Consider the following 25,567-nt stretch of genomic DNA (forward strand, 5'->3'; position numbering starts at 1 on the left):
ACTTCTCAGAAAATTTGTAAATTGAAATTGAATTCTCTTTCAATGAGAATTTTTATCTAATTTTCATCACTCTGTCATAAAAGTTTCTAAATTTAAGACTGGAGCTTCACTGGAAACATTATTTTATCTTATACTTAATAAGTTGCGTTTTATTTCTAAACATATCTTATTTTGATATTATGGGTGTCATTTTCTTTGGATATCTTAGAATAAAGAGACTTAAACACTAAGTATGTCAAAGCTCCCAAATTTGAGGATTTACTTTTATTTTTTAAATTTCAGATTTATCTGGTGTCTACAAAGGCCAATATTTATTGATATCTTATATGCACCAGATGGTATTCTTAGCATTTTACACTATCAGTTCTTTTAATGTTTACGATCATTTTGTGAGGTAGATATAGTTTCATTTTACAGATGAAGTAACTGAGCTACTTAGACTTGTAAAATCTTGCCCAAGTCAACCAGCTAGTGAGTTAAATCATGAGGTAGCACCTGGCCTGGAGCTCCTGAGGAGTTTGTAGTCTGTTTAAATTCATGTTTACTAACCTCTAGTGCGGACATAATATAGCCTGGCAGTTTATTATATTCCCCTAGCTCAGTGGTCGGCAAACCGCGGCTCGCGAGCCACATGCGGCTCTTTGGCCCCTTGAGTGTGGCTCTTCCACAAAATACCACGGCCTGGGTGAGTCTGTTTTGAAGAAGTGACGTTAGAAGAAGTTTAAGTTTAAAAATTTGGCTCTCAAAAGAAATTTCAATCATTGTACTGTTGATATTTGGCTCTGATGACTAATGAGTTTGCCGACCACTGCCCTAGCTTAATAATTTTCACACTCTCTTCATGACTAGATCATGCCTCCTCTTTCCACAGACCTCAAACATCCCCTGCATCTTTTTCTCAGTTAATGAATTTGCTTCCAAAGTTGAGAAAATTTTACAGTCGAATGAAAACTCCCCAAAGCTCATTCCTCCACATCTGCCCATGTGTCCTGTAGCGTACCTGTAACCTGTTATGAATGAACTCTTCCTACTCCCACAAAGACCAAGCAAGAGCCTACATCCTGCAAACCTTCTAAAAACAGTACTCCAGCACTCAACTGTCTTTTTCTCATCTCACTTCATGCTGTTATTTCACCCATTTTATAAAAAATAAACACCTTTATTAATCCCATTTTCCTTTTTTTCTACCACCTTAATTCTCTGTCTTTTCTTTGAAAAATTGTTCTAGCTTTATCAAAGTGATTATTCACTTCTTTTGCTAAAATCAGTGGTCAATTCTCATCTTATTTGAATGTCAGCACTATTAGGAACAGTCCATCACTCTGTCCCCCTAAAAGTAGTTTACCAGTTTATGCACATGGCATACTCTTGGTTTTCTACTATAATTTTTCTTTTCTCCTCCTTAATCTCCTCTAGTTTGTATCTATTTTCATTCTTGAAGTCACTTTTTATACTCCTTGGTTTTAACTACTATCTCTAAAGCTCGTGACCCTTAAATAGTTATTATCAACTTGGCCTGTCCTCTGAACTTCAGGCCCTCATATCCAACACCCTACTCAACTTTCCATGTGTGTTTCTAACAAATATCACAAACTTAAGTTTAAAACTGAACTTCTGGTCCTCCTTCCTGACTCCTCCCAACCTCCTCCTCCCACAGATTTCCTCTCTCAGGTAGTAATAGCTAAATCCACCTACCAGTTCAGCCAAAACTTTTAGACTTACCTTTGACCCCTCTCTTTCTGACACATGTCACATGTAATCTACCAGCAACCAGAATGATATTTTAAAAACCAGACAGTTCCTATCCTGATGTACCAGTCCTTCATGGCCAGGCCTCCCCCTTAACTCCTTATCGATTTACACTTCTCCTTGTTCTCTATGATCTAACCATGTTGGGCCTCTTGGTGTTCCTCACACATGACAGGGCTTTCTCACTTACTGTTTCCTCTGCCCAGAATGATCTTCTACCAGATTTACTTTGCTCTCTCACTTTGTTTAGCTCTTTATAAGAATGATGGGTCTTTCCTTCACTGCCTAATCTAGAGACCCAGCAACTCCCAAAACTCCCAATACCCACTCTCTGTCTCACTGTTTCCATAGGACTTCCTTCTTTGAACATTTGTCTAAATTTGCTTTTTGCCAATTTCCCCCACATGAAAAGCAAATATTCCTTGAACACATGGGTTTTTTCATCATGTTATGTCCATGTTTGGGATAGTGCTTGCCATACAGAAGACATTCAATAAACATTAGTTGCATGAGTTGTCTGGTGGAAGAGATGTGCCTTTAAATAAATACGTAGCCCTGAGATCACGTTAACTACAGTCGTTATTGGGCCAAGATGACTTGCTCCATTTAGAATTAACTTAAAGAAAAAAATTATCACCTCTTTTTCTTTACCGTGTAAGGTGTTACTTTGGTTAATCTTCTCCTTTATGAATGAGGCATGTCATCAGTTTGATTAGATGCTACAAATGTTGTCACTTGAGTTTCAAAGAATTGAATGCATGAAACGAAGAAGGTTAATAAACATTTGTGTTTAATTTTAACACATTTTCTCCCATCGTGTCTTGTATTTTCTGAGTCTTTGTTGTGACTTGGTTTCAGATGCCCCAGACTGGAAGGCGCGTGTACTCGCAGCCCCTGCCAGCATGGCGGCACGTGCACGGATTACTGGTCATGGCAGCAGTGTCACTGCAAAGCGGGGCTGACCGGCAAATACTGTGAAAAATGTATGCAAGCGTCTCACCTTTCACTGGAAATTATAGTAACTATGACAATATAGATATATGCTCCTAAATAAGGAATTAAAGTATGTTTTCATTCTAAGTATTGAAAATATTAAATGGACAATCATTAGTGACTATAGTGACATTTTAAAATTTATATTTTTAACTTGAGGAAGAGTGACATCCTTTTAAAATTATTTACTAAATACATCATTAGTTTCCTTTTTAAAAAATATGTATATTTTCATTTATTTCAGAGAGGAAGGGAGAGGGAGAGAGAAATAGAAACATCAGTGATGAGAGAGAATCATTGATGGGCTGCCTCCTGTAAGCCTCACACTGGGGACTGAGCCCACAACTTGGGCATGTGCCCTTGACCAGAATCGAACCTGGGACCGATCAGTCTGCAGGTCGATGCTCTATCCACTGAGCCAAACTGGCTAGGGCTCCATTTTAAAATTATATCTCTTATGTTTGGTTTACCTTTAGGAAAGCTAGGCAATCTACAAGGCCAGGGGCTTCATATTATCTGCCTTTTGGCAATATTTCTCTGGTGAATATTTTATATTTGGCAGAAAAATATAAATCATAAATCACTGAACATAGGACTCAAAACATATAATGCATTATAATCTATTACAATTAAAATGACACTTGAATTTTAACTTTCAATTATTAAAATTTGTTTTAAATCCTTTTATTAGTAATTTTTTTCTAAACAACACTAATGTTAATAAGATATTAATGATGTTCAAGCCATCATTAGACCATGGCTTTTTCTAATTTCAAGCTGCACATCCACTAACTATCCAACCCTAATGAGCTCTCTTTTATAAAAACTGCTTCATTTTCAAATAAGTGGTTAGTACTGAAATCACTGCATTTAACTGACTACTTTTTTAAAGAGTCATTTGGTTCTATTATAATATGAGAATGAATAGAAATTCATGATGAAATTAAGGATACTATAATCAAAAATATGTTAGTAGAAGAGGTATAATTGTGTTTAATTATTTAGGATAAAATCACAACATAGGAAAAGGACTTTGACACATATTTTTTAAAGTAATGAGTATTTAATAAGTAGGAACTCAATTATATCTGAATATGAAATGAGTCATTGGCTTTAGAAATATCTTGCTTAAAAATGTAATTTACAAACTATAAAATTTGCCTTTTTGAAGTGTACCATTTAATGCTGAAGCCCTTATGTGCTCATTTGATGTTTTTTCTTTAGCTATGGTGCTATAACAAACTTCCATACTTCAGTAGTGTGAAAACATTATCAGATTATGATGTCATAATTATAAATGATGATAAATTAAATTCTGCATGATTAATACTAATCATAAAGTTAGTTACAAATATAAATATGTGATTATATATTTTTTCTTCAAATTTCTAATTGCTAGAGACCTTAAAGATTACAAACCACTTTAACTATGAAAATATATATTCATTTATGAATTTTGGAAACACAGTGAACCATTATAAATAAATAATGATTCACTGTGTTTCCCCCAAATTTTAACCGGTGGATATCTCTTCAGATATTTATAATTTATATCAAGTATCAGATATTTAATGAATATTTCCCAAATGTTTAATGTGTGTCACAAAATGTTTTACATTTCATGGTTCTGAAATGGATTTAAGCATTTGAAATCAACTCATACAATAATTCAGATGTGGCAATTATTTTTTCAATAGGAGAATTGGGAGACATTAATTCTAAACACTTAATATTTTTATTGTCCCTTTTTATAATGTTTTGTCACCTGTAGACACTCTTTAGGAAATAATGGGTGCATTTATTTGTCACTTTCTTTGTTGGCTCGTAGCTGTTACTCCTGACACTGCCTTGTCATTGGAAGGCAAAGGGCGCTTGGACTACCACATGAGTCAGAATGAGAAGCGGGAATATCTGTTAAGACAGAGCATACGAGGGGCCACGGTGGAGCCGTTTGGTGTGAACAGTCTGGAAGTAAAGTTCAGGACAAGAAGCGAGAATGGCATTTTAATCCACATCCAAGAAAGCAGCAATTATACTACTGTGAAGGTAAGATAAAAGCTAATGGTGACTTCATTTGATTAGACCGCCTGCTGTGTCATGGTTTAAATCACTTCTCCCACAATTTCTGTCCTCTGTTTTTACAGCCCATTAGAGTTCCGACTGATGCTGGGCACTGGTCCAATATCGTCTATCTTAGCTATTTCCCTGGCATTGGCCAGAGTAACACAGAGCTGCATGGTTTGGTTTCTAAACCCCTTTGTCTGGGTTTAGAGTAGAGACCACTGCTAGGTAGGCCAGCAGGGAAAGAATTTGTTGTGATCTGTGTTGTCTGATAAAAATTTATATTGCTTTTCCCCCTACTTTTAAACAAAGTAAAACAAAAGGATAATGTGTCTTTGAAAAGGAAAAATACTTTTCTCCAAGAATTATTTCAAACAATGGTATGTGTACAGGGTGTGGCAAAAGTAGGTTTACAGTTGTTCTTATGGAAAATCGTACAATGATTAATAAGTAATAATTCAAGAATAAACTCTGTTTCATGTACTCACAACCGTAAACCTATGTTTGCCCCACCCCGTACATTTAAGGGCAGGACTGGACTAAAGACAAACATTTGAAATTATCTGGCTTTACTCCGGAGCATATTTTCAATTTACATCCAGGTAAACTCTGTGAAATTAAGTATCTTTGGAATTATTATAAGTAAAATTATAGCTAAATCCTCCAAATAATCTCTAAATAAATATTTTTAAACATCATATTTCATGAAAACAGTGGATTGATTTATCATTAGGCTTTTACATCATTTCTTGTTTTTTTCTTGACTGTAAATGAGACACTGCACTGGTGAATAATTTCATTAGACATGCATTTTCCATCAAATCAGAATTCTTTATTCCTAAAATGATCATTCTGCTTTCTATCCCACAAATAAGACATCTGTTAGATAATCATTTTCTTCAGTTTAGTTATATTGATTCCTTTCTACATTACTTTGTGTATTATAATTCTACTCATAATTTTATATGAGTTTTGGTAAATTCTTTAAGAAAACAAACCCAAATTTCCTGAATTGTTTCCACCTATAAAGCAATATTTTGAAAATTACTAAAAGCTTAGCTAATAAAGCCAAAAGCAAAATGCATAGAAAACTGCTAGGTTTAATTCACATATAATACTAAAAGTAAAAACAGATGTTCACCTTTAAACTTCAGCCTCTTTATTCTCAAGATTTCTCTTTATCCAAGCCAACTCTGGTTGTTACATTCCATGTACACATCTTTAATAAGAAGTAAAAAATACCAATCTTTTAAAAATTCTCACATTATAATCCCCTAGTCTGGTCATTCCCATCTGGGGGTGAAGTTACCCTGTATGGACTCTTGGCAATGTCTGGAGACAATTTTGATTGTCATGGTTTGGGGAATGGTATATCCCTAAACATCCTACAGTGCACAACACAGCACCCCACAAGAAAGAATCATTCCGTTCAAAATGTCAGTAGTGCCAACGTGAGAAACTGCCCTCACCCAGGCCTAGGTAACGTCTTTGGCCTGTAACTTTACCTCCACTATGGAAACAAAGAGCCAGTTCCCAAATTAACGGAGCAACCACAAAACAAAGCATGCGAGTCATTGTATAATGTTATTAGTTGGCGTTTATCATTTTCATTGGAAAGTGTATTAAAAGCCAAGAAAGTAAAGAAGCAGAGAGAGAAGTAGACCTGCTTGTCTATAGGAAATGTTTCATATGCGTTGAGAGGCTCTTACATGGAGGTCTGTGCATTATCTGTTAAGCTGCTTCCAAGTCCTTGTGCCATTGAAATGACATGTGAAAAGTTTCTATACAGTAGCTCCTTAGGCCAGGACATACAAAATACAACGTGGTTGAAGGCACCAGAGGCAGACTTTCCTCTTCCTTGAGGAAGAGGCTGAATGTCAGGATCCATTTTTGTCACCATCAAACCTTGCATTTCCCGCAGCCCGGCCGCAGGCTGCTTCTCCAGACTGTGCCCTGGGTAGGGAGCGCTTCGAAAGAGAAGGGTAAAGTCAGTGCAAACGAATAAAAATAATGACTGAGACCAAAAGGCACATTTCTTTTGTATGAAATTTTGAAAAGCATCTTTTCAGAGATGGAAGGGGCTTGGCAGGTAAAGTAAGTAGATTAACAACAACAACAACTAAAACCAGTGAATAAGGAGAAGTCAGTAGACAGGAAGAGGGGTGACTTGGGAGCAGGCACGCTCTTTGGATGATAGGAATACAACGTGCTTGTGCAGCCTGGGGGCCAGTTCAGATGACTTACTTATCAGCCAGCTTATCAGTGGCCACGGCCCCTGGTTTTCTTCTTTCTTTCCTTTGGCTCTCTTTCTGACAGTTTCTTCCTTTTTGCATACTCTAAATCAACTTCTCTCTCTCTCTCTCTCTCTCTCTCTCTCTCTCTCTCTCTCTCTCTCTCTCACACACACACACACACACACACACACACACACCCTGTGAAAATGGAAAAGGATGGGATTGTAAACGGCTGTGGAAGAGAGGGTCAGTGGTGGGTAGCAATAGCAATGCGAGAAGAGATGCGAAGATATCAATAGAGTCTGTTTGGATAAAAAAGAAATGAGGGTGGGGACATCTCAGCCAGAAAAGCAAAAGGACAGTCCGCTTGTGTATAGTGTGTTGACACTATGAAGTGTTCCCCAAATCTCCCGTGTGTCGTGGCGTAGTGTGTCTCTCCAGGTTGGAGTTCTGTAATAACCGATGATGCACTTTCTACTCCAAACCAATTCTGTGGTTTGGTTCAGAGCTTTTGGTTTGTTCTGTATATGAATGAGGCTAGGTATATTGTACAGACTTGGGATGAGGGGTTCAGAGGTCTGTGGATTGAAAAATAAATAAATGAACAAAGCAAACATTAGCGGGATGTTTGGGAAGTTAAAAAGAATACAGGAGTTTGGTAGAGTATTATTAGGGGAAAGGAAAGCATTAAGAATGTTGTAATGTTCTTAGTGAATCCACTCTGTGGCATAGCCCAGAGACCCGCTCTTCAGATTAAAGGATGATGAGTTGTGATCCATCAGGCGAGAGACACAGAGCTGCGAGAAGGCTCTTCCCAAGGCCTGTTTCCAAAAAGGACTCTGGCTACAACCAGACGAGTTGCTGTTTTTACCGCATGTCGTGAGACGTTGCCCATTTGATGAAATGTTATTGTCATTTAACCACAACTCTTTTTTTCTATCTGAGTTTGGTACTGAAATATATTATTATCTAGAGAGACTGCTTTAATAAAATATTACAATATGAATAACATATGTAAATGTGTTAGGCATATTTTCCACAGTACAGATGTACTGACTTTTAGTTCTACCAGATGTGTTTGTTGCATGGAGAAATGGCATTTGATCTGAGTGACAACATAAACTGATCCATCCTTTCATGCCTGTCATTGAGACATGGTGTCACTTCATCCTCTTGCCGGCCCCAGCTCTGTCTGGGAGTTTGATGGGATGATGCTCTCTGAACCAAATGTTAATCTGCCTCATAAATTATTTTATTTTCTAAAGCGTCTACTCAGAATACTGGAAACTTGGTTGGAAATGGGAGTAGGAGCATCCTGTTACCCAATGTTCAACTGGGCGAAGTAACAGAAACCGAATATCCCTTAAATGTATTGGAAGAGAGCCAAAGTGAAGACTTGCCCAGACACCTCATTATTAAGAACGCAACATTTATTCATCATAGTTCTTTTTAATCTCAATAACTGGTATAAATACTAGATATGATTTCTTTCTAAGGTTCCAGTGTGTCATACATGACAGGTGAAACACTTTATTTTTGTCTTTATTTTTCCAACTATTCTTCATTTTTATCTAAGAATTGATTTATTTTGCAAGTAGTTTTAATATTTTTATCCTTATTGGCCATGTACTAAACTGATCAATTTTATTTACACTCACCATTGCCATTAAATTATAGGAAATCATGCTCTGCCAGTATGGCTCAATTGATTGAGCATCGTCCAACACAAGAAGGTCACCCATTTGATTCTCTGTTAGAGCACATACTCAGGTTTCTGGTTCAATCCCTGGTTGGGGCATGTGCAGGAGGCAACTGATTTTTTTTTAAAATATATTTTATTGATTTTTTACAGAGAGGAAGGAAGAGGGATAGATAGTCAGAAACATCGATGAGAGAGAAACATCGATCAGCTGCCTCTTGCACACCTCCCACCGGGGATGTGCCCACAACCAAGTCACATGCCCTTGACCAGAATCGAACCCGGGACCCCCCAGTCCACAGGCCGACGCTCTATCCACTGAGCCAAACCGGTTTTGGTGGAGGCAACTGATTGATGTTTCTCCCCCACATTGATGTTTCTCTTTCTCTCTCTCCCTTTCACTTTCTCTCTCTAAAATCAATAAAAACATATTTTTAAACAAATTACTTTACTTATCTTAAAAGGGCCATTAATCCCATTATTATCTCAATTGTGTTCTGGAAGATAATTCTCTGCATCTTGAATAATTAAGTAAAAATATAATAATATCTTGAAAACTATTGAAACTATTGAATGTGAAGGTATATGCTACCTAAAATCATAGAAGTTGATAGGTAAGTATACTCTAATATAACAGTCTCTTCAGCTATTCTAGCTGCTTTGAACTGACCAATATTTCAAGGTTTTATTTTGTTTCTATTCAAGTATATTAGAGTTTAATTGTACATTGTTTTAATATGTTTATAGATTAAGAATGGCAAAGTCCATTTTACATCAGATGCAGGAATTGCTGGGAAAGTGGAGAGAAATATTCCTGAAGTGTATGTTGCTGATGGCCACTGGCATACTTTTCTAATCGGAAAAAATGGAACAGCCACAGTACTGTCCATCGACAGGATATACAACAGAGATATCACCCACCCTACTCAGAATTTTGGTGGCCTCGACGTGCTCACTATATCCCTTGGAGGAATTCCACCCAATCAAGCTCATCGAGATACTCAAACAGGTAAATGCTCATGCTGAGTACCATCACAAGGCAAGGTAAAGCTGTATCTCTGAAAGCAGTCGGATTTCTGGTAATATCTATTATGAATATTCTAAGAATGTCACAACTATCCTTGGAAAGTTTATAATAAATTATTGGCCATCACTTCACTTAGACATTTGCATTTATTCTACCAAGTCATAGTTCAGCCCATGGTGTGTTGGTGTTTCCTTGTCCACCAAGCATTTATTTATACATTTATTCACTTATTCATTCATTTGTTCATTCACATAGCAGATATTTCTGAACGCTATCGTGGCCACCGGGAGTGCGAAGGTAGACTTAATAAATAGCCACTTTCCTCATAGAACACAAGGCGCAGTAAAGGAGACAAACATTAATCAAATCGTTACACAAGTAAATAGATTACTTTAAGCTATAACAAATGATGTGAAGGGAGAATGTAGAATCTGAAGAGATTGCCCAAAAAAGGAGAAAGGGAAGCTTTCCTGGAAAACTGGCATGTGTACTTAAATCTGAACTATGAAGATGAGGATGGGAGAATATTAAAGATTGAATTATTTTGATAGGAACTAAAAAAAAAAAAAAAGTAGAGTAATTTAAGATCACAGCACCCAGCGCCTTGGGGGCTGATGTCACAGGTAAAGGATGAAGTAGGGCCTTCTAAAACATGATATAGTTTTGGTCTTATTCTCAGAACAGTGGGAAGTTACTAAAAAAATTAGTCTTAGACGTGTCCCATGATGTTAAAGATCTTTCAGGCTCTGCCATGGAGAATGCATTGCAGGAGAGCACCAGTGACCTTGCATAAATTAGTTGGGTAAACATTGCAGTGATGTGAGCTTTGACTAGTGTGGTGGAGAGGAGTTGTAAAGAAGTGGGTAGGGGAAAAAAAGTATTTTTAAACATTTAAGTCAACCAAACTGTTGGTGATTTTGGTAAAATTCAAGGAAGTTTCTGACTTTTCCACTAGAAGAAGGCTAGTTCCACTGAGAAAGGCAAGTGCAGAAGAGTACCAAAAGAAGCAGGTCTATGGGGAATATCAAGATTTGGATGGGGACATTTTGGGTGTGGAGCACCTTTGAGAAAGACCTTTGGGAAGATGGGCTAGAATGAGGAGTGGACTACCCCTGAAAATCCATATTAGGAGTTATCAGTGTCAAGCAGGTAGTTGAAGTACTGAGCATGGATATGATTGAATGAGAAAGAAAGGAGCCTAGAAAGAAAATGGAGAGAGAAGGAGCAAATGCAGGAGATGTCTCAGCTCATGGAAAAAGAGTGGATCAGGGATGGAAAGGTCACTGGGATGGAACATTGCATCAGTAAGAGGAAAATTGAAATATGCATGAGAGAGTCATGGAGTTAAGGCATCAAAGTCCAAGTCCAGGCCATAAGTCATTTATATTTAGCTTGAGAATAAGAATGTTAATTCTTTGGGGTGTTTTAGAAAAACAAATCAATGTAAATCAGGCATTTTGTTAGTGACAAAATAGAGTCTTGGGCTAATAGGAGCATTAGCAAGATTAGCACACTCTAGTCTAGCAACATTTTCTCAACTTCTTAAAAAAATAATCTTCACCTTCTAAGGAGTCATTGTAGATCTTTTTTCTAACCCCCACTATCCCCACCTCATGAGATAGAGAGTTATACTCTGTATCAGGGGTGGGCAAACTTTTTGACTCGAGGGCCACAATGGGTTCTTAAACTGGACCGGAGGGCCGGAACAAAAGCATGGATGGAGTGTTTGTGTGAACTAATATAAATTCAAAGTAAAGGAGCGGAGGGGAGACCAAGAGAACCCTCCACTCTTTCGGCTCCGTGGGCCGGATAGAACAGCCGAACGGGCCGGATCCGGCCCGCGGGCCGTAGTTTGCCCATGGCTCCTCTATATCCTCCCTTTCAAGATCCACAAACCACTATAATAGCTAAGGCGTTTCTCTTGCTTCCTTTTTTTTTTTTTTCTCCACTCCTTGGGAGCAATATCACCTCCATTGAGAATGCACGATCTAATGATGGAATCCGTTGGCCCATTTTGTGTTCTTTATACGTATTTGTTAAAATAAGTTTTATTTCTGCGCATGCAGTTCTTGGTATATAGACTACAGAAATAAAACAAATAGATAACCAAATAAATAAAAAGAAGGAGATAGAGCAAATCCAGCCCATCTGGGTCATCCGTAAATGTTCGGGAAGAGTGGGATCTGAGCGATCCACCCCAATTTCCTTGTGGAAGTCTTGCTGAGAAGTTAGCGTGACAGATTTATTGCCCTGGAACTGGATGGTGGCTCCTAGACGGTTGTCTCTAAGCGCCTGTGACATGATTGTGAAGCTTCTCTTGACCAGATTCCATCAGCTTTGGTTTTCTCTAAAACGCCCCACGGCTCCTTCTCCCTGCAGGTTTCGATGGCTGCATCGCCTCTATGCTGTACGGTGGAGAAAGCCTGCCTTTCAGCGGGAAGCACAGCTTGGCCTCCATCTCCAAGACGGATCCCTCCGTGAAGATCGGCTGCCGTGGGCCCAACATTTGTGCCAGCAACCCCTGCTGGGGCGACTTACTGTGCATCAACCAGTGGTACGCCTACAAGTGCGTGCCCCCTGGGGACTGCGCCTCCCACCCCTGCCAGAACGGGGGCAGCTGCGAGCCAGGCCTGCACTCCGGCTTCACCTGCAGCTGCCCGGAGTCGCACACAGGGAGCACCTGTGAGACGGTGGTGGCCTGCCTCGGTGTCGTCTGTCCTCAGGGGAGGGTGTGCAAAGCCGGCAGCCCCGGAGGGCATGTCTGTGTTCTGAGTCAGGGCCCCGAAGAGATCTCCCTGCCTCTGTGGGCCGTGCCCGCCATCGTGGGCAGCTGTGCCACAGTCCTGGCCCTCCTGGTCCTCAGCCTGATTCTCTGCAACCAGTGCAGGGGCAAGAAGACCAAAAACCCCAAGGAGGAGAAGAAACCGAAGGAGAAGAAGAAAAAGGGAAGTGAGAACGTGGCCTTTGATGACCCAGACAATATCCCCCCCTACGGGGACGACATGACTGTGAGGAAGCAGCCTGAAGGGAACCCCAAGCCAGATATCATTGAGAGGGAGAACCCCTACCTCATCTACGACGAGACCGATATCCCCCACAACTCCGAGACCATCCCCAGCGCCCCCCTGGCCTCCCCGGAGCAGGAGATAGAGCACTATGACATCGACAACGCCAGCAGCATCGCCCCTTCGGACGCGGACATCATCCAGCACTACAAGCAGTTCCGCAGCCACACGCCCAAGTTTTCCATCCAGAGGCACAGCCCCCTGGGCTTTGCAAGGCAGTCCCCCATGCCCCTGGGAGCGAGCAGCTTGACCTACCAGCCTTCCTACGGCCAGGGTCTGAGAACCAGCTCCCTGAGCCACTCCGCCTGCCCGACGCCCAACCCTCTGTCGCGGCACAGCCCCGCGCCTTTCTCCAAGTCCTCCACCTTCTACAGGAACAGCCCGGCCCGGGAGCTGCACCTGCCGGTGCGGGACGGCAACGTGGTGGAGATGCACGGGGACGCCTGCCAGCCGGGCATTTTCAACTACCCCACGAGGCTGGGAAGGAGGAGCAAGAGCCCCCAGGCCCTGGCCCCGCACGGCTCCAGACCCGGGAGCCGCCTGAAGCAGCCCATTGGGCAGATCCCTCTGGAGGCCTCTCCGCCGGTGGGACTGTCCATCGAAGAGGTGGAGAGGCTCAACACCCCGCGCCCTCGAAACCCGAGCATCTGCAGTGCGGACCACGGGCGGTCTTCCTCGGAAGAGGACTGCCGGAGGCCGCTGTCCCGGACCCGCAACCCCGCCGACGGCATCCCCGCTCCCGAGTCTTCGTCCGACAGTGACTCGCACGAGTCTTTCACCTGCTCGGAAATGGAGTATGACAGGGAGAAGCCGATGGTCTACACTTCCAGGATGCCCAAGTTATCGCAAGTCAATGAATCGGACGCAGACGATGAAGACAATTACGGCGCCAGACTGAAGCCCAGAAGGTACCACGGCCGCAGGGCCGAGGGGGCACCCGTGGGCGCGCAGACCCCCGGCGCTGCCGACAACACACTGCCCTTGAAGCTTGGGCAGCAAGCAGGGAATTTCAACTGGGACAACCTCTTGAACTGGGGCCCTGGCTTTGGACATTATGTGGATGTTTTTAAAGATTTGGCGTCTCTCCCAGAAAAAGCAGCCGCCACTGAAGATGGCAAAAGTGGGACAAGTCAGCCGGTCCCCAAAGATGGGGAAGCAGAACAGTATGTGTGAGCGCTGAGGGGGGGCAGGACGAAGAGGGAAAAACAAGGGACGCCCCAGCGGCCCTCGGGTGGGTCACCGACCAGGGCGGGTGGTGTTTGCACAGCCGGCCCGTCAGGACCGGTGCTGGAGGGACACTTAGAAATAATAACCACGATGCTGCTGAAACCGGCTCCGAACAGCTCTCTAATTTAAAGGTGCTCAGTTGAATTATTTGTCCTGCATGCTTCGTATCGTGTGACTAGTGACGGGGGCGCAGCATTCGGGAGGTTTTTCTTCCTTTCCAAGGCCCGCTTTGTGACTTTAAAAATGAATAGCATCGCCATTGCAGAAATGAACCTGTTGCTGTCACGGTGGGGTTGTGTATTGTTGCCGTTGTGTTACTATTGTTACGTTTTGCATTGCAAGACCCCCCAGGTTTAACCGATCCCTGTAACGTGTAGCAAAGAGCCCTCCTACCCTTGAACGAAAGACTAAGTATTAACACTTTCCACCATCGTAGTCTCCATAGTCGATGTTTATCGGAAACGTCTGAAGGTTTGAATACCTTGTACATGACCTTGGGTACTAAAATGAAGTCATTGTGTTCAGCACTTTAGAACTTTCTTACGAAATTGTGTTAAAACTTCTGAATCTTTTCTGTGTAAACAGTGATGGTCTTATGTTCATCAGGCTTCCACTAAGGAACAAAGTGATTGCATGTTGTCCCAGAACACTGCCGCCTGCTGCCGTGGAATAAGGCCCAGCCGCGCCTCTCAGAGACACTTTGGAAAGTTATTTATTGAAAAATGTTCTATGCTTTTAAATTTTTAAAGAATTGACCTAAGCAAAGCCTATGATTGGACATACTTTTCAACCATTTAGCATTTACCCCAAGTACCCAGTTTTTATAATTTATATAAAGTCAAATTTCATCACTTCTTACTTTCTGTCATTTTGTAGATCATTTTTTAATACCTTGTAAAAACGTGTTTTGTGTTTTTGGTTTTTTTTTTTTTTACACCTAAGCTGTGTTTTTGATACTGATATTTTCTTATGCTGAATAGTTTTCTTACTTTCCGGGAAGGTAAGAAAATACTTTTTTTACATTTGTTACTTATGTAACGTTCATATTTTTCACATTTTGATATTTGTAACATACTGTATGCTTTCTACTTGTAAAATGCCAACAATAGAATTAAAATATTTATTTAAAATATGTTGCATTCATAGTGTAATGTTAAATTTTCACCTCTCAGCATTATTTTCTTCCCCTGATTGAAAATAGTTTCTACTTATCAGTAGGGCGTGGCAAGTTGAACCATATAAATGGGTAACTTCATTTTCTTTCAAAAAACATGAGTGTGGGTAATTGCCAGAACAGATATTTTAAGGTTGATTTAGTACATTCCTACCTGTCAGAGTTCTTGGACTTCCCAAGAGCATAATGAGTCTCGACTAGCCTGGGTCTTAGGGGACTAACTTGGTTGTGAACTTGGTGTAAGCATTCTGGCAATAAATGTTTGGAAGTTCCCTGTAGAGTATGTTCACTGAAGGCCAGCTTTGGACCAGGCTTATAGTTATAGGAGCAGCAGTGAATTAAAGCTAATTATGGAAAAATGTCTGGGTTTCATTTTCTCCTAAATTTTCTTGAAGTCCAGTGGTACAGAAAGAATGGCAGTGAAAGCTCACCTCCTCATGCCCGTCTAAGTCCTTGATCACTCTGCTGCATAAATTCAGAACAAATTCTGCCTACCTTAGCCAAGACAAACTTCTACCTGCAGGTAGTTACCCAGGAGCGAAACAATGCAAGAAAGGAGCGCAGCCCAGGACAGGATCCATCTGTGCATAAATAATCACATCTGAAAAACAGGACTTCAGCAAATCACCACACAGTCTCAGAACTTGTTATTAAACATCTGCCCCAGACCTAATATTTGCTGAGAATATTATTTTCCAACTATACCACTGACTGGCCTACATTAAATAGGGGTTTTAACAATATGTAGAAGTTTTTAGTAAATAAAATAGTTTTAAATCAGTGCCAACAAACTGAAATTTAGGACAGAATTATTCTGTCATTTAATAATGTTGGGATTGCATTTTTGGTTTCAGAAGAGGAAATCAAATGTGGGTTTAATCTAAATTATAACAGTCCTATAATGTGGTTTAGCATGAGTGTAAGACACTAAATTTTTTTGTCACCTGTGAGGACCAAACATGTTTTAGTATTTCCCTATGAATGTTGGTATTATGAATTTGTGAGCCAAATGTGGGAACATGTTGATTGCATGGTATAACTCAAAACAGAATACAGTTTTTTTCTCCAGAAACACTGAAGCATCTCAATGTCTTCAAGGATATAAACTCCATAATTGAGAACAGAGCAGAAGTATATCGATCAATACTATTATAGGAAGGGTTAAGAGGAAAGAACCTGATGCCAAGACTGTGTTCCATTTCTTCAGAATTCTTTGCGAGATAGAGAATTGCCGTTTCCTTCATTAATCAATCCCAGTTTAGGAATCAGGACTTTTCTAGGACAATTTCTTGTCTGGTTTTTCTTGGAAATCTTTTTTCACTGAAGCAAAAACAATACTTAGAGCAAAACAAATCAGAAATGTATGGGACAAAAGCCTCACTTGCAGTGGAGATTAATACTTCACTTACTGAAATAGTGAAGCGATGCAGCGTGTATTGTGGTTACCGGAGATTATGGCCAAATTGACAAGGTAGCAATTCCCTCAAATAAATGGCTAATAGTGGCCTAGACTGGTATGTTCGCACCCGAAATCATGACCTGGGAATTTTAATCCAGCCCCTGTAAGGGTTAACTGGACCACCTGGAATCAGTCATTCTTTGGGGCTTCTGTGCAAACGTTCTTTTCTTTCAGGCACACACTGCGAACACCTCAGTGGCCATGTGGCCAGGAGACGCAGGTGCTTGGCCTCAGATCTGTAGGCCTGGCCTGGCGACCTGGCACAGGACTCGCTCACTCACTTCTTAAAGAGCACACTGCTGCTGCTTTCAAGATTGTTTCTGGAATTTTCTAAATTAGCTGATTTTATTGATACCTTATTCAGATCAATTAAAATTATTTTAAGATATGGAACCATCAGAAGGGCTTGGAATGCTTCTCCCTTACATGTTGCTATGAAAATGTTTACCAACACCATGGTTGATGAGAAATGTAACTGACAAACTATTGAAAGTTATGTCCTTTATAAACATTTTTTATAAAAGAAAATCAAATATATAACCATGTGATTTGATTACTTCCAGACATTCCATCTATGAACAAGTCACTGTTTTCATGAAAATGCATTTTTACTTACTTAAATTCAACATCCTGGTAAAATTAGTCTGTAAAAGGCGGAAATAATTCTTAAATTTTAAATCAATAACTCAGCAATGCACTTTTCTTTTTCCCAATTTATGTTATAGATCTAATTTTAATGGACTAACATTTCTAGGTGATTAAATTTACATTCTCTAGGAAAAATAAGCCTAAAATATAATGTGTTACAGCATATACTATTAGAGCTTTTAGTGTGAAATAAAGTATTAAAGTCTATGATTAATCTAGCATGTTTTATTTTCTCTGTGCTGGAAGTTTCATTCACTTTTTAAAAAATTATCTTTATTGTTGAAAGTATTACTGATATCCCCATTTCCAACCCCCCCATCAGTTCTCCCCACCCTCACCCCCCACTCCTAGGCCTTCACTGCATTACTGTCTATGTCCATGGGTTATGTATATAAGTTCTTTGGTTAATCTCTTCCCCTGCTCCCCTGCCCGCTGAGATTGGTCAGTCTATTCCATGCTTCCATGTCTCTGGATCTATTTTGTTTGTAAATTTACTTTGTTCATTATATTCTACGTACAAGTAAGATCATATGATACTTGTCTTTTTCTGACTGACTTATTTCACTTAGCATAATATTCTCCAGGTCCCTCCATGCTGTCTCAAAGGGTAAGAAATTCTTCTTTTTTATAGTTGCATTGTATTCCATTGTGTAAATGTACCAGAGCTTTTTTATCCACTTATCTGCTGATGGGCACTTGGGCTGTTTCCAAATCTTAGCTATTGTAAATAGTGCCGCTATGAACATAGGGGTGCATATATTCTTTCTGACTGGTGTTTTGTCTTAGGATATATTCCTAGAAGTGGGATCACTGGGTCAAAGGGGAGTTCCACTTTTAATTTTTTGAGGAAACTCCATCCTGTTTTCCATAGTGGCTGCACTAGTCTGCATTTCCACCAGCAGTGCACGAGGGTTCCCTTTTCTCTATCTACATCATCGCCAGCACTTGTCATTTGTTGATGGTAGCCATTCTGAAAGGTGTGAGGTGATACATCATTGTCATTTTAATTTTCATCTCTCTGATGATCATTGACTTTGAACATTTTTTCATGTGTCTCTTGGCCATCTGTATGTCCTCTTTAGAGAAGTGTCTATTTAGGTCTTCTGCCCATTTTTAAACTGTATTGTTTGTCTTCCTTTTGTTAAGTTGTATTAGTTTTCTTATGTATTTTGGAAATTTATATATCAGATGTATCATTGGCAAATATGTTTTCCCATACAGTTAAGTCCCTTTTCATTTTGTTGATGGTTTCTTTTGCTGTGCAGAAGCTTTTTATTTTGATGTAGTTCCGTTTGTTTATTTTTCCCTCAGTTTCCTTTGCCCTGGGAGATGTATCGGCAAACATATTGGTAAGAGAGATGTCTGAGATTTTGCTGCCTATGGTTTCTTCTAGGATGTTTATGTCTCCATGATTTACATTTAAGTCCTTTATCCATTTTGAGTTTATTCTTGTGTATGATGTAAGTTGGTAGTCTAGTTTCATATTTTTGCATATACCTGTCCCATTTTCCCAACACTATTTATTGAAGAGACTGTCTTTACTCCACTCACTGTATGCTCTTGCCTGCTTTGTCAAATATTAATTGAGTGTAATGGCTTGGGTTGATTTCTGGGTTCTCTGTTCCATTCCATTGATCTAGATATCTGTTCTTGTGCCAGTATCAGGCTGTTTTGATTACAATGGCTTTGTAGTATAATTTGACATTCGGTATTGTGATACCTCCTACTTTGTATATTTCTTAAAGATATTTTGAGTGAAATGCCACATGATTAATAATTTACATGGTTAACACTACTTAGCCAGCTGGTAGTACTCATGGTTTATCAGTCCAGGAGTTATAGGTTAGTGTGATAAAGGAATCCAATAGTTTCATTTATTATTATTAAGGGGAAAGGCACACAGTACCTGTAAATTTTGGTGCATAGTAAATATTAATGAATAAATCCTCACATAACCTGTGCATCTGTGATATCATTGCAAACAAATATATTCTTTACTAATGACCATGAAGTACAATAATATCCTTCAACAGAGAAATAAACAGATTTAAAGAAGTTCAGTGTCCTGGGTAAATCCATTCAACCACAAACAATAATTAGTACACTTTCCATGCCACACACTCATCTAGATCATGGGATAAAATAGTGAAGAAAACGAAGTACCTTCCTTGATGAAACTTACATTGCAGTAGAGGCGATAAGCAATCAGCCAATAAATACAGTGATAATTGTGTACCATAGTATCTCGTGGAGACAGGTGCCAGCAAGCCGACTGAAGAAGAGTAAGGGGAAGATGGTGATTTGGGCAGACCTCTCTGAGGAGATGACATTTGAGCCGACTGCTGAATGAGGCAAGAGAGGAAGCTATGGACACACATGGGTGACATGGTGGCAGGCAAAGGCAGTGGTATGGGAAGGCATGGGGAGGCATGGAGTGGGAAAACACTCCATGTTAGAGGAAGAGCAAGAGAGTCAATAAGCCGGATCATTGCCAATATATCAGCAAATACTGCACCACAAAAACCTTGGGGATGAATGAATGTGAAGATAGAGTAAGAATGATAATTCAGAACAGACGCAGAAACAGAATTACTGTTGAAGCAAATCTTTATGTGTATTATCTTGCAAAATAAGAGCATTTCCAAATGCAAAGTAAATCCTGAGAATGTAGATAGATATACATTCACCGTGCACTAATGTCTATGGTCCAGGAGATGAACGGAGAGACATGTGTAATGGAGATGAATGTCTGTGCTAACACCGGTAGAGTCATCTTGTTCCCAAGGACCAAGCTAAACCTGTAGGCATATTAGTAGAAAGATAGAGGAACAGAAGGCAGTCTATTTTCTTATTGCTGAGACATTTATACATCCAAAGTATGAGATATCTCCTGATTAGGAGTTTACAGAAATTTTCATTTTAAAAAATTGATTTATTAAAAGTGAAGGAAAACTTTTCAAATGGAAGGAGATAGATTTATATTGGTGGGAGGAAATGATGGCAAATGCATCTGTAAGACACAAGGATAAATCTATGCCTGGATTCAAGGCAACTAAGACCTGTTCAAATAAATTTTAATGAGTTTTTGTTGGTTTGTTCATAATGAATGTAGTTCACTTTCATCTTTGCATCACTAATAAGCCTTGGTCACAGTGTGTTCAAATTTCAGCAAGGATCCAAGTCCAGTGTCGTGAATTAAGGATTAAGCTACAGACATAGTTCTGGCATTTACCATGAAAACTCATTTTTTTTTTTAATATAAATCTTTATTGTTCAGATTATTACAATTGTTCCTCTTTTTTCCCCCCATACCCTCCCTCTACCCAGTTCCCACCCCACCCTCTGCCCTTATTCGCGCCCCCCACTGTCCTCATCCATAGGTGTACAATTTTTGTCCAGTCTCTTCCCACACCCCCCACACCCTTCCCCATGAGAATTGTCAGTCCACTCCCTTTCTATGCCTCTGATTCTATTATATCCACCAGTTTATTCTGTTCATCAGATTTTTTTATTCACTTGATTTTTAGATTCACTTGTTGACAGATATGTATTTGTTATTCATAATTTTTATCTTTACCTTTTTCTTCTTCTTCCTCTTCTTAAAGAATACCTTTCAGCATTTCATATAATACTGGTTTGGCAGTGATGAACTCCTTTAGCTTTTTCTTATCTGTGAAGCTCTTTATCTGACCTTCAATTCTGAATGATAGCTTTGCTGGATAGAGTAATGTTGGTTATAGGTTCTTGCTATTCATCACTTTGAATATTTCTTGCCACTCCCTTCTGGCCTGCATAGTTTCTGTTGAGAAATCAGCTGACAATCGTATGGGTGCTCCCTAGTAGGTAACTAACTTCTTTTCTCTTGCTGCTTTTAATATTCTCTCTTTGTCTTTTGCTCTTGGCATTTTAATTATGATGTGTCTTGGTGTGGTCCTCTTTGGATTCCTTTTGTTTGGGGTTCTGTGCACTTCCTGGACTTGTAAGTCTATTTCTTTCACCAGGTGGGGGAAGTTTTCTGTCATTATTTCTTCAAATAGGTTTTCAGTATCTTGCTCTCTCTCTTCTTCTGGCACCCCCATAATTCGGATGTTGGTACGCTTGAAGTTGTCCCAGAGGCTCCTTACACTATCTTCATATTTTTTTTTTTTTTTGCTTTTTGCTTTTCCGGTTGGGTGTTTTTTGCTTCTTTGTATTTCAAATCTTTGACTTGATTCTTGCGATCCTCTAGTCTGCTGTTGGATCTCTGGATAGTATTTTTTATTTCAGTCAGTGTATTCTTAATTTCTAGTTGGTCCTTTTTCATATCCTTGAGGGTCTCACTAAATTTATTGGCCTTTTCTAGAAAATTCTTGAAAAACCTTATAACCGTGGTTTTGAACTCTATATCCACTCATTTGCTTTCTTCCATTTCTTTCATTTGTGACCTGTTTCTTTGTCTCCGCATTTTGACAGCTTCCCTGAGTTGATAGAGTGGCTTTGTGTGCTAGGTGTCCTATAGGGCCCAGTGGCTCAGCCTCCCCAGTTACCTGAGGTGGACACTCTTGGTGCACCCCTTTGTGGGCTGTGTGCACAGTCTTGTTGTAGTTAAGCCTTGATTGGTGTTATCACTGGGAGGATTTGACCTCCAGGCCAATTGGCTGTGAGGATCAGCTGTGTCTATGCTGGGAGAACTTCTGTGCTGGAGACACCCTTATGAGACAAGATTTGCAAAAGCCTCTGTGCTCAGCTTGGATGGGGCAGAGTCTCAGGGCAGAGCAGACAGAAATGGCTTCCTGTCAGCCCTGCCCTAAGAGGCCCCTGGGTCTCAGTGTCCTGCGGTAATCACTGCAAGCACCTCTGAGAGAAAGCCGCCTTCGAGTTTCGCCTGCTGCCAGACAGTCTAGTTTCTCCCCGAATGAGTATAGGTCCCCAGAGTCTCACCCGGAACTGGAGTTCAGAGCTGTCGGGAGCTTTTGTCTCCCCCCCGATTGAGAAAGCCAGCCGCGTACTCAGTTGCCAGCCCTCTCCACGTGTGCGCCTCTGTACCTCTGCCTTTTGCAGCTCCTCTGAGTCTCAGTGTGCTTTTCTCTTTCCTTCTAGTTGTAGAATTTCCACTCAGCCAGCCTTCCTGTGGTTCTGGATGATGTCCGTTTTGTCTTTTAGTTGTAGTTTTGAAATTGTTGTGCGAGGCAGCAGTTTAGGTGTTTGCCTATGCCGCCATCTTGGTTTCTCCCAGTGTTGTGTTACCATGAAAACTCTTGAGGAAGTCTTTTATGTACTATACTAGAGGTCTGGTGCACAAATTCATGCATGGATGGAATCTGGCAGCCCACCCCGATGGGGGCCCATTGGGCCAGGCTGGCAGGGGGGAGGAGCCACGGACAGTTCCCGATTAGGGTCTTGGGGGCCGATGGGGGGACAGATCAGTCTGGTTGGCTGCTGCAGTGCATGTTATAGCCACCAGTCGTTCTGGTCATTCCGCCATTCCAGTCGCTGGGCTTTTATATATATAGACTAGAGGCCTGGTGCATGAAATTCATGCATGGAGGAGGGGGGTCCCTCAGCCCAGCCTGCACCCTCTCATAATCCAGGACCCCTTGGGGGGATGTTTGACTGCCAGTTAAGGCCCAATCCCTCAGGGATCCCTGTGGGACTGCTGGCTTCTAACCGCTCGCCTGCCTGGCTGCCTGATCACCCCTAACCGCTCGCCTGACTGCCTCATCACCCCTAGTTCCTCTGCCTGCCTGCTTGATTTCCCCTAACCACTTGCCTGCCTTCCTGATCACCCTAACTGCTCGCCTGCCTGTCTGATCACCCCTAATCATTTTTCCTGCCTGCCTCATCACCTCTATTCACTCATGTGCCTGCCTCATCACTCCTAACCACTCTGCCTTGGCCCCCCCTGCTGCAGCTTCGTCCAGAAAGACTTCTGGAATGACGTCTGGAAGGTCATTCAGCTGTCTCATCTAATTAGCATATTACGCTTTTATTATTATAGGTAATGTGCATATGTCAGACTCATAATTATGTTAGAATTCACATAGGCAATTCAGAAAAATGTGTAATTGACATCACACAGGTAACCTAAGAACCCTTTGAACTTATTAAAGGAATATGCTGAGGAATGACAGACTCATCAAATTCTTATGTAACCTGTGACATGTTCAAGGGAGATATACTGAAACCATTTGTGAGTGAGTCTCCAAATCTGAAGATATATCATTAAAATGGAAAGACCCACAAAGCATTTAACGGGTGCTACTTAAAGGCAGATAACTTCCAGAGGACCCATTTGGATACTTCCAATTTCGTTAATTTATGGATCAATTTGCCAAACTCCCAAACGAGGTTGCTAAGTACAAAGTAAGTGCAGTCCTCAGGGTTTTCTGGCAGAAAGTTGGGACTGCAATCTGGGTACCATGCTAGCCCAAATAAAAGAACCAACAATGTACAAAGTTCTCTGGCAATGTCACTGCGTTCCCCATTTCAGATTAAAACCACACTGTCTGTGGTCCAGACGCTGATCAAAATAAGATTCCATTTTGCCCGAGCAGTCTCCTCACTCAAGTTATCCGTTTCTGACCCTGTGCACAGCCTCAGGCCTGCAGGCTGCTGAAAACAGTTACTGATACTTGACTGTGAAGTCAAGAAGTGAAACGTTCTAGAATTCCAGAGAAATGTTCCTTTAGAGAAACAGCCAGGTTAAGACAACTGAGGGCAGCGTAACCGACTCCAACAATATGTTGATTCTTTTATAGCTGTGAGTCTGAGGGAGGAGACAGCTACCCTGTGCTGAATCTGGGGTCACGCGAGTGGGACATCCCGAGGAGGAGATGGGCTCAACGGGAAACATAAAGTTGGGAAAAGGCTTCAGATAAATAGGAAACGAAAAGAGGGCTGCCCTCTTTCACTTTGGCAGGACTGTCAAGGAGAAACTCGAGTTGGCAATCATCTCCTATTTAACAGGAAACCACTCATGTCTAAAAAATATTTCTTCTAACCCAGGCACAGAGCTGAAGGTAGCATGTGCTGCACACACATACATGGGTCTGGGAAGCAAATCAAAACCAGCATTTCTGTTTCTGTTAAGCTTTATGGACACTGAGCACAGGACAGTGTTCCCTGAAAGAGGACAGTTTGGACTGCCAGCAGTGTGAGATAGAAAAGAAGTACATTTGCATTTGAAATGGTCTTAATTTACACAGCTTCACATCAAGAACAGAATGAGTCCAAGAAACACTCAATGGAATTTAAAGTGGCAAAGTCAATTATCTCTAATTTATAGAGAGCTTACTATCCAGATTAAAGCACAATTCCTGGCCACTCTGGTTTTGAACGGCCACTTTTAAACATGTCTGTGGGACATCAGATTAGAATGTCACTACCAGTATTCCCTACAGATCAGCCTGTAAGGGGGTCTTGGTGATGCCTTCACTCATGTTTTAATTTGCTCCACACAGTGTGCGTGGCACTGGGGCAAATCAAGCACATAAAGCTGACTCTTGCCTTCAAGGAGCTTGCAATTTAAAAAAAAAATGTTATTGATTTTTAAAGAGAGAGGAAGGGAGAAGGACACAGAGAAATATTGATCTGAAAGGGATACATGATCCCCTGCCTCCTGCAGGTCCCCCACGGGGGATTGATTGAGCCAGAAACCCAGACATCTGCCCTGACTGGGAACTGAACCCAGTAACTCCTCAGTGCCCAGGATAATGCCCAACCCACTGAGCCACACTGGCCAGGGTGGAGCTTGCCATTTTTAGTGACTAGATTCTTCTCCAAAATACAAAATTTGCACAGCTCTGTTTTCAGAGAATTACTCCACTATTTCCAAAGAAAATAATATTTGTAGTCACTTGTGGCCATATTCAGTATCTGGACAATACTAGTATATCATCAATGACTTCCTCAGTCTTGGTAATCGACTGCAGTTTCAGAGTACAGTAAACCTTCGATTTTGCAGACCTCGATTTAACGGACTTTGGATTTAACAGACAAAATTTCCAGTCTGTACGTCATATGTGAAAATTAACACCATGTTCATTTTAAAACACATTTAACCAAGATTTGTTTTAAATTAAATTAACAGGTTATTTTTTAACAAATTTTAGGGAATAGGCCACATGTTGGAAAAAACACTAGAATTTTAGCTGAAATCAGTAAATACCACATATCTACAGCTATAGACCACATATTAAACCCAAGAGTCACCACTTGTAAATAATGTTCCGTAAATGATTAGCATGTTCAGT

The 25,567-nt window shown here is 40.7% G+C and overlaps 1 protein-coding gene across 1 annotated transcript in view; it reads left to right on the forward strand.

The window, feature by feature from the left end:
• The window catches only part of FAT4 (FAT atypical cadherin 4), a gene marked incomplete at its 5' end in the record, with an annotated part of 156,664 nt that extends 141,489 nt beyond the window's left edge, over positions 1-15,175 (forward strand). The window contains 4 exons of the mRNA XM_080672212.1: positions 2,608-2,732; positions 4,571-4,788; positions 9,484-9,745; positions 12,143-15,175. Coding sequence (XP_080528338.1) covers positions 2,608-2,732; positions 4,571-4,788; positions 9,484-9,745; positions 12,143-14,001 — 2,464 coding nt within the window. The 3' untranslated portion in view covers positions 14,002-15,175. The remainder of the gene's footprint in view (positions 1-2,607; positions 2,733-4,570; positions 4,789-9,483; positions 9,746-12,142) is intronic.
• Positions 15,176-25,567: the final 10,392 nt, after the last annotated feature.

The sequence above is a fragment of the Plecotus auritus genome (genome assembly GCF_963455305.1).
Source record: "Plecotus auritus genome assembly, chromosome: 6".
Lineage (NCBI taxonomy): Eukaryota > Metazoa > Chordata > Mammalia > Chiroptera > Vespertilionidae > Plecotus > Plecotus auritus.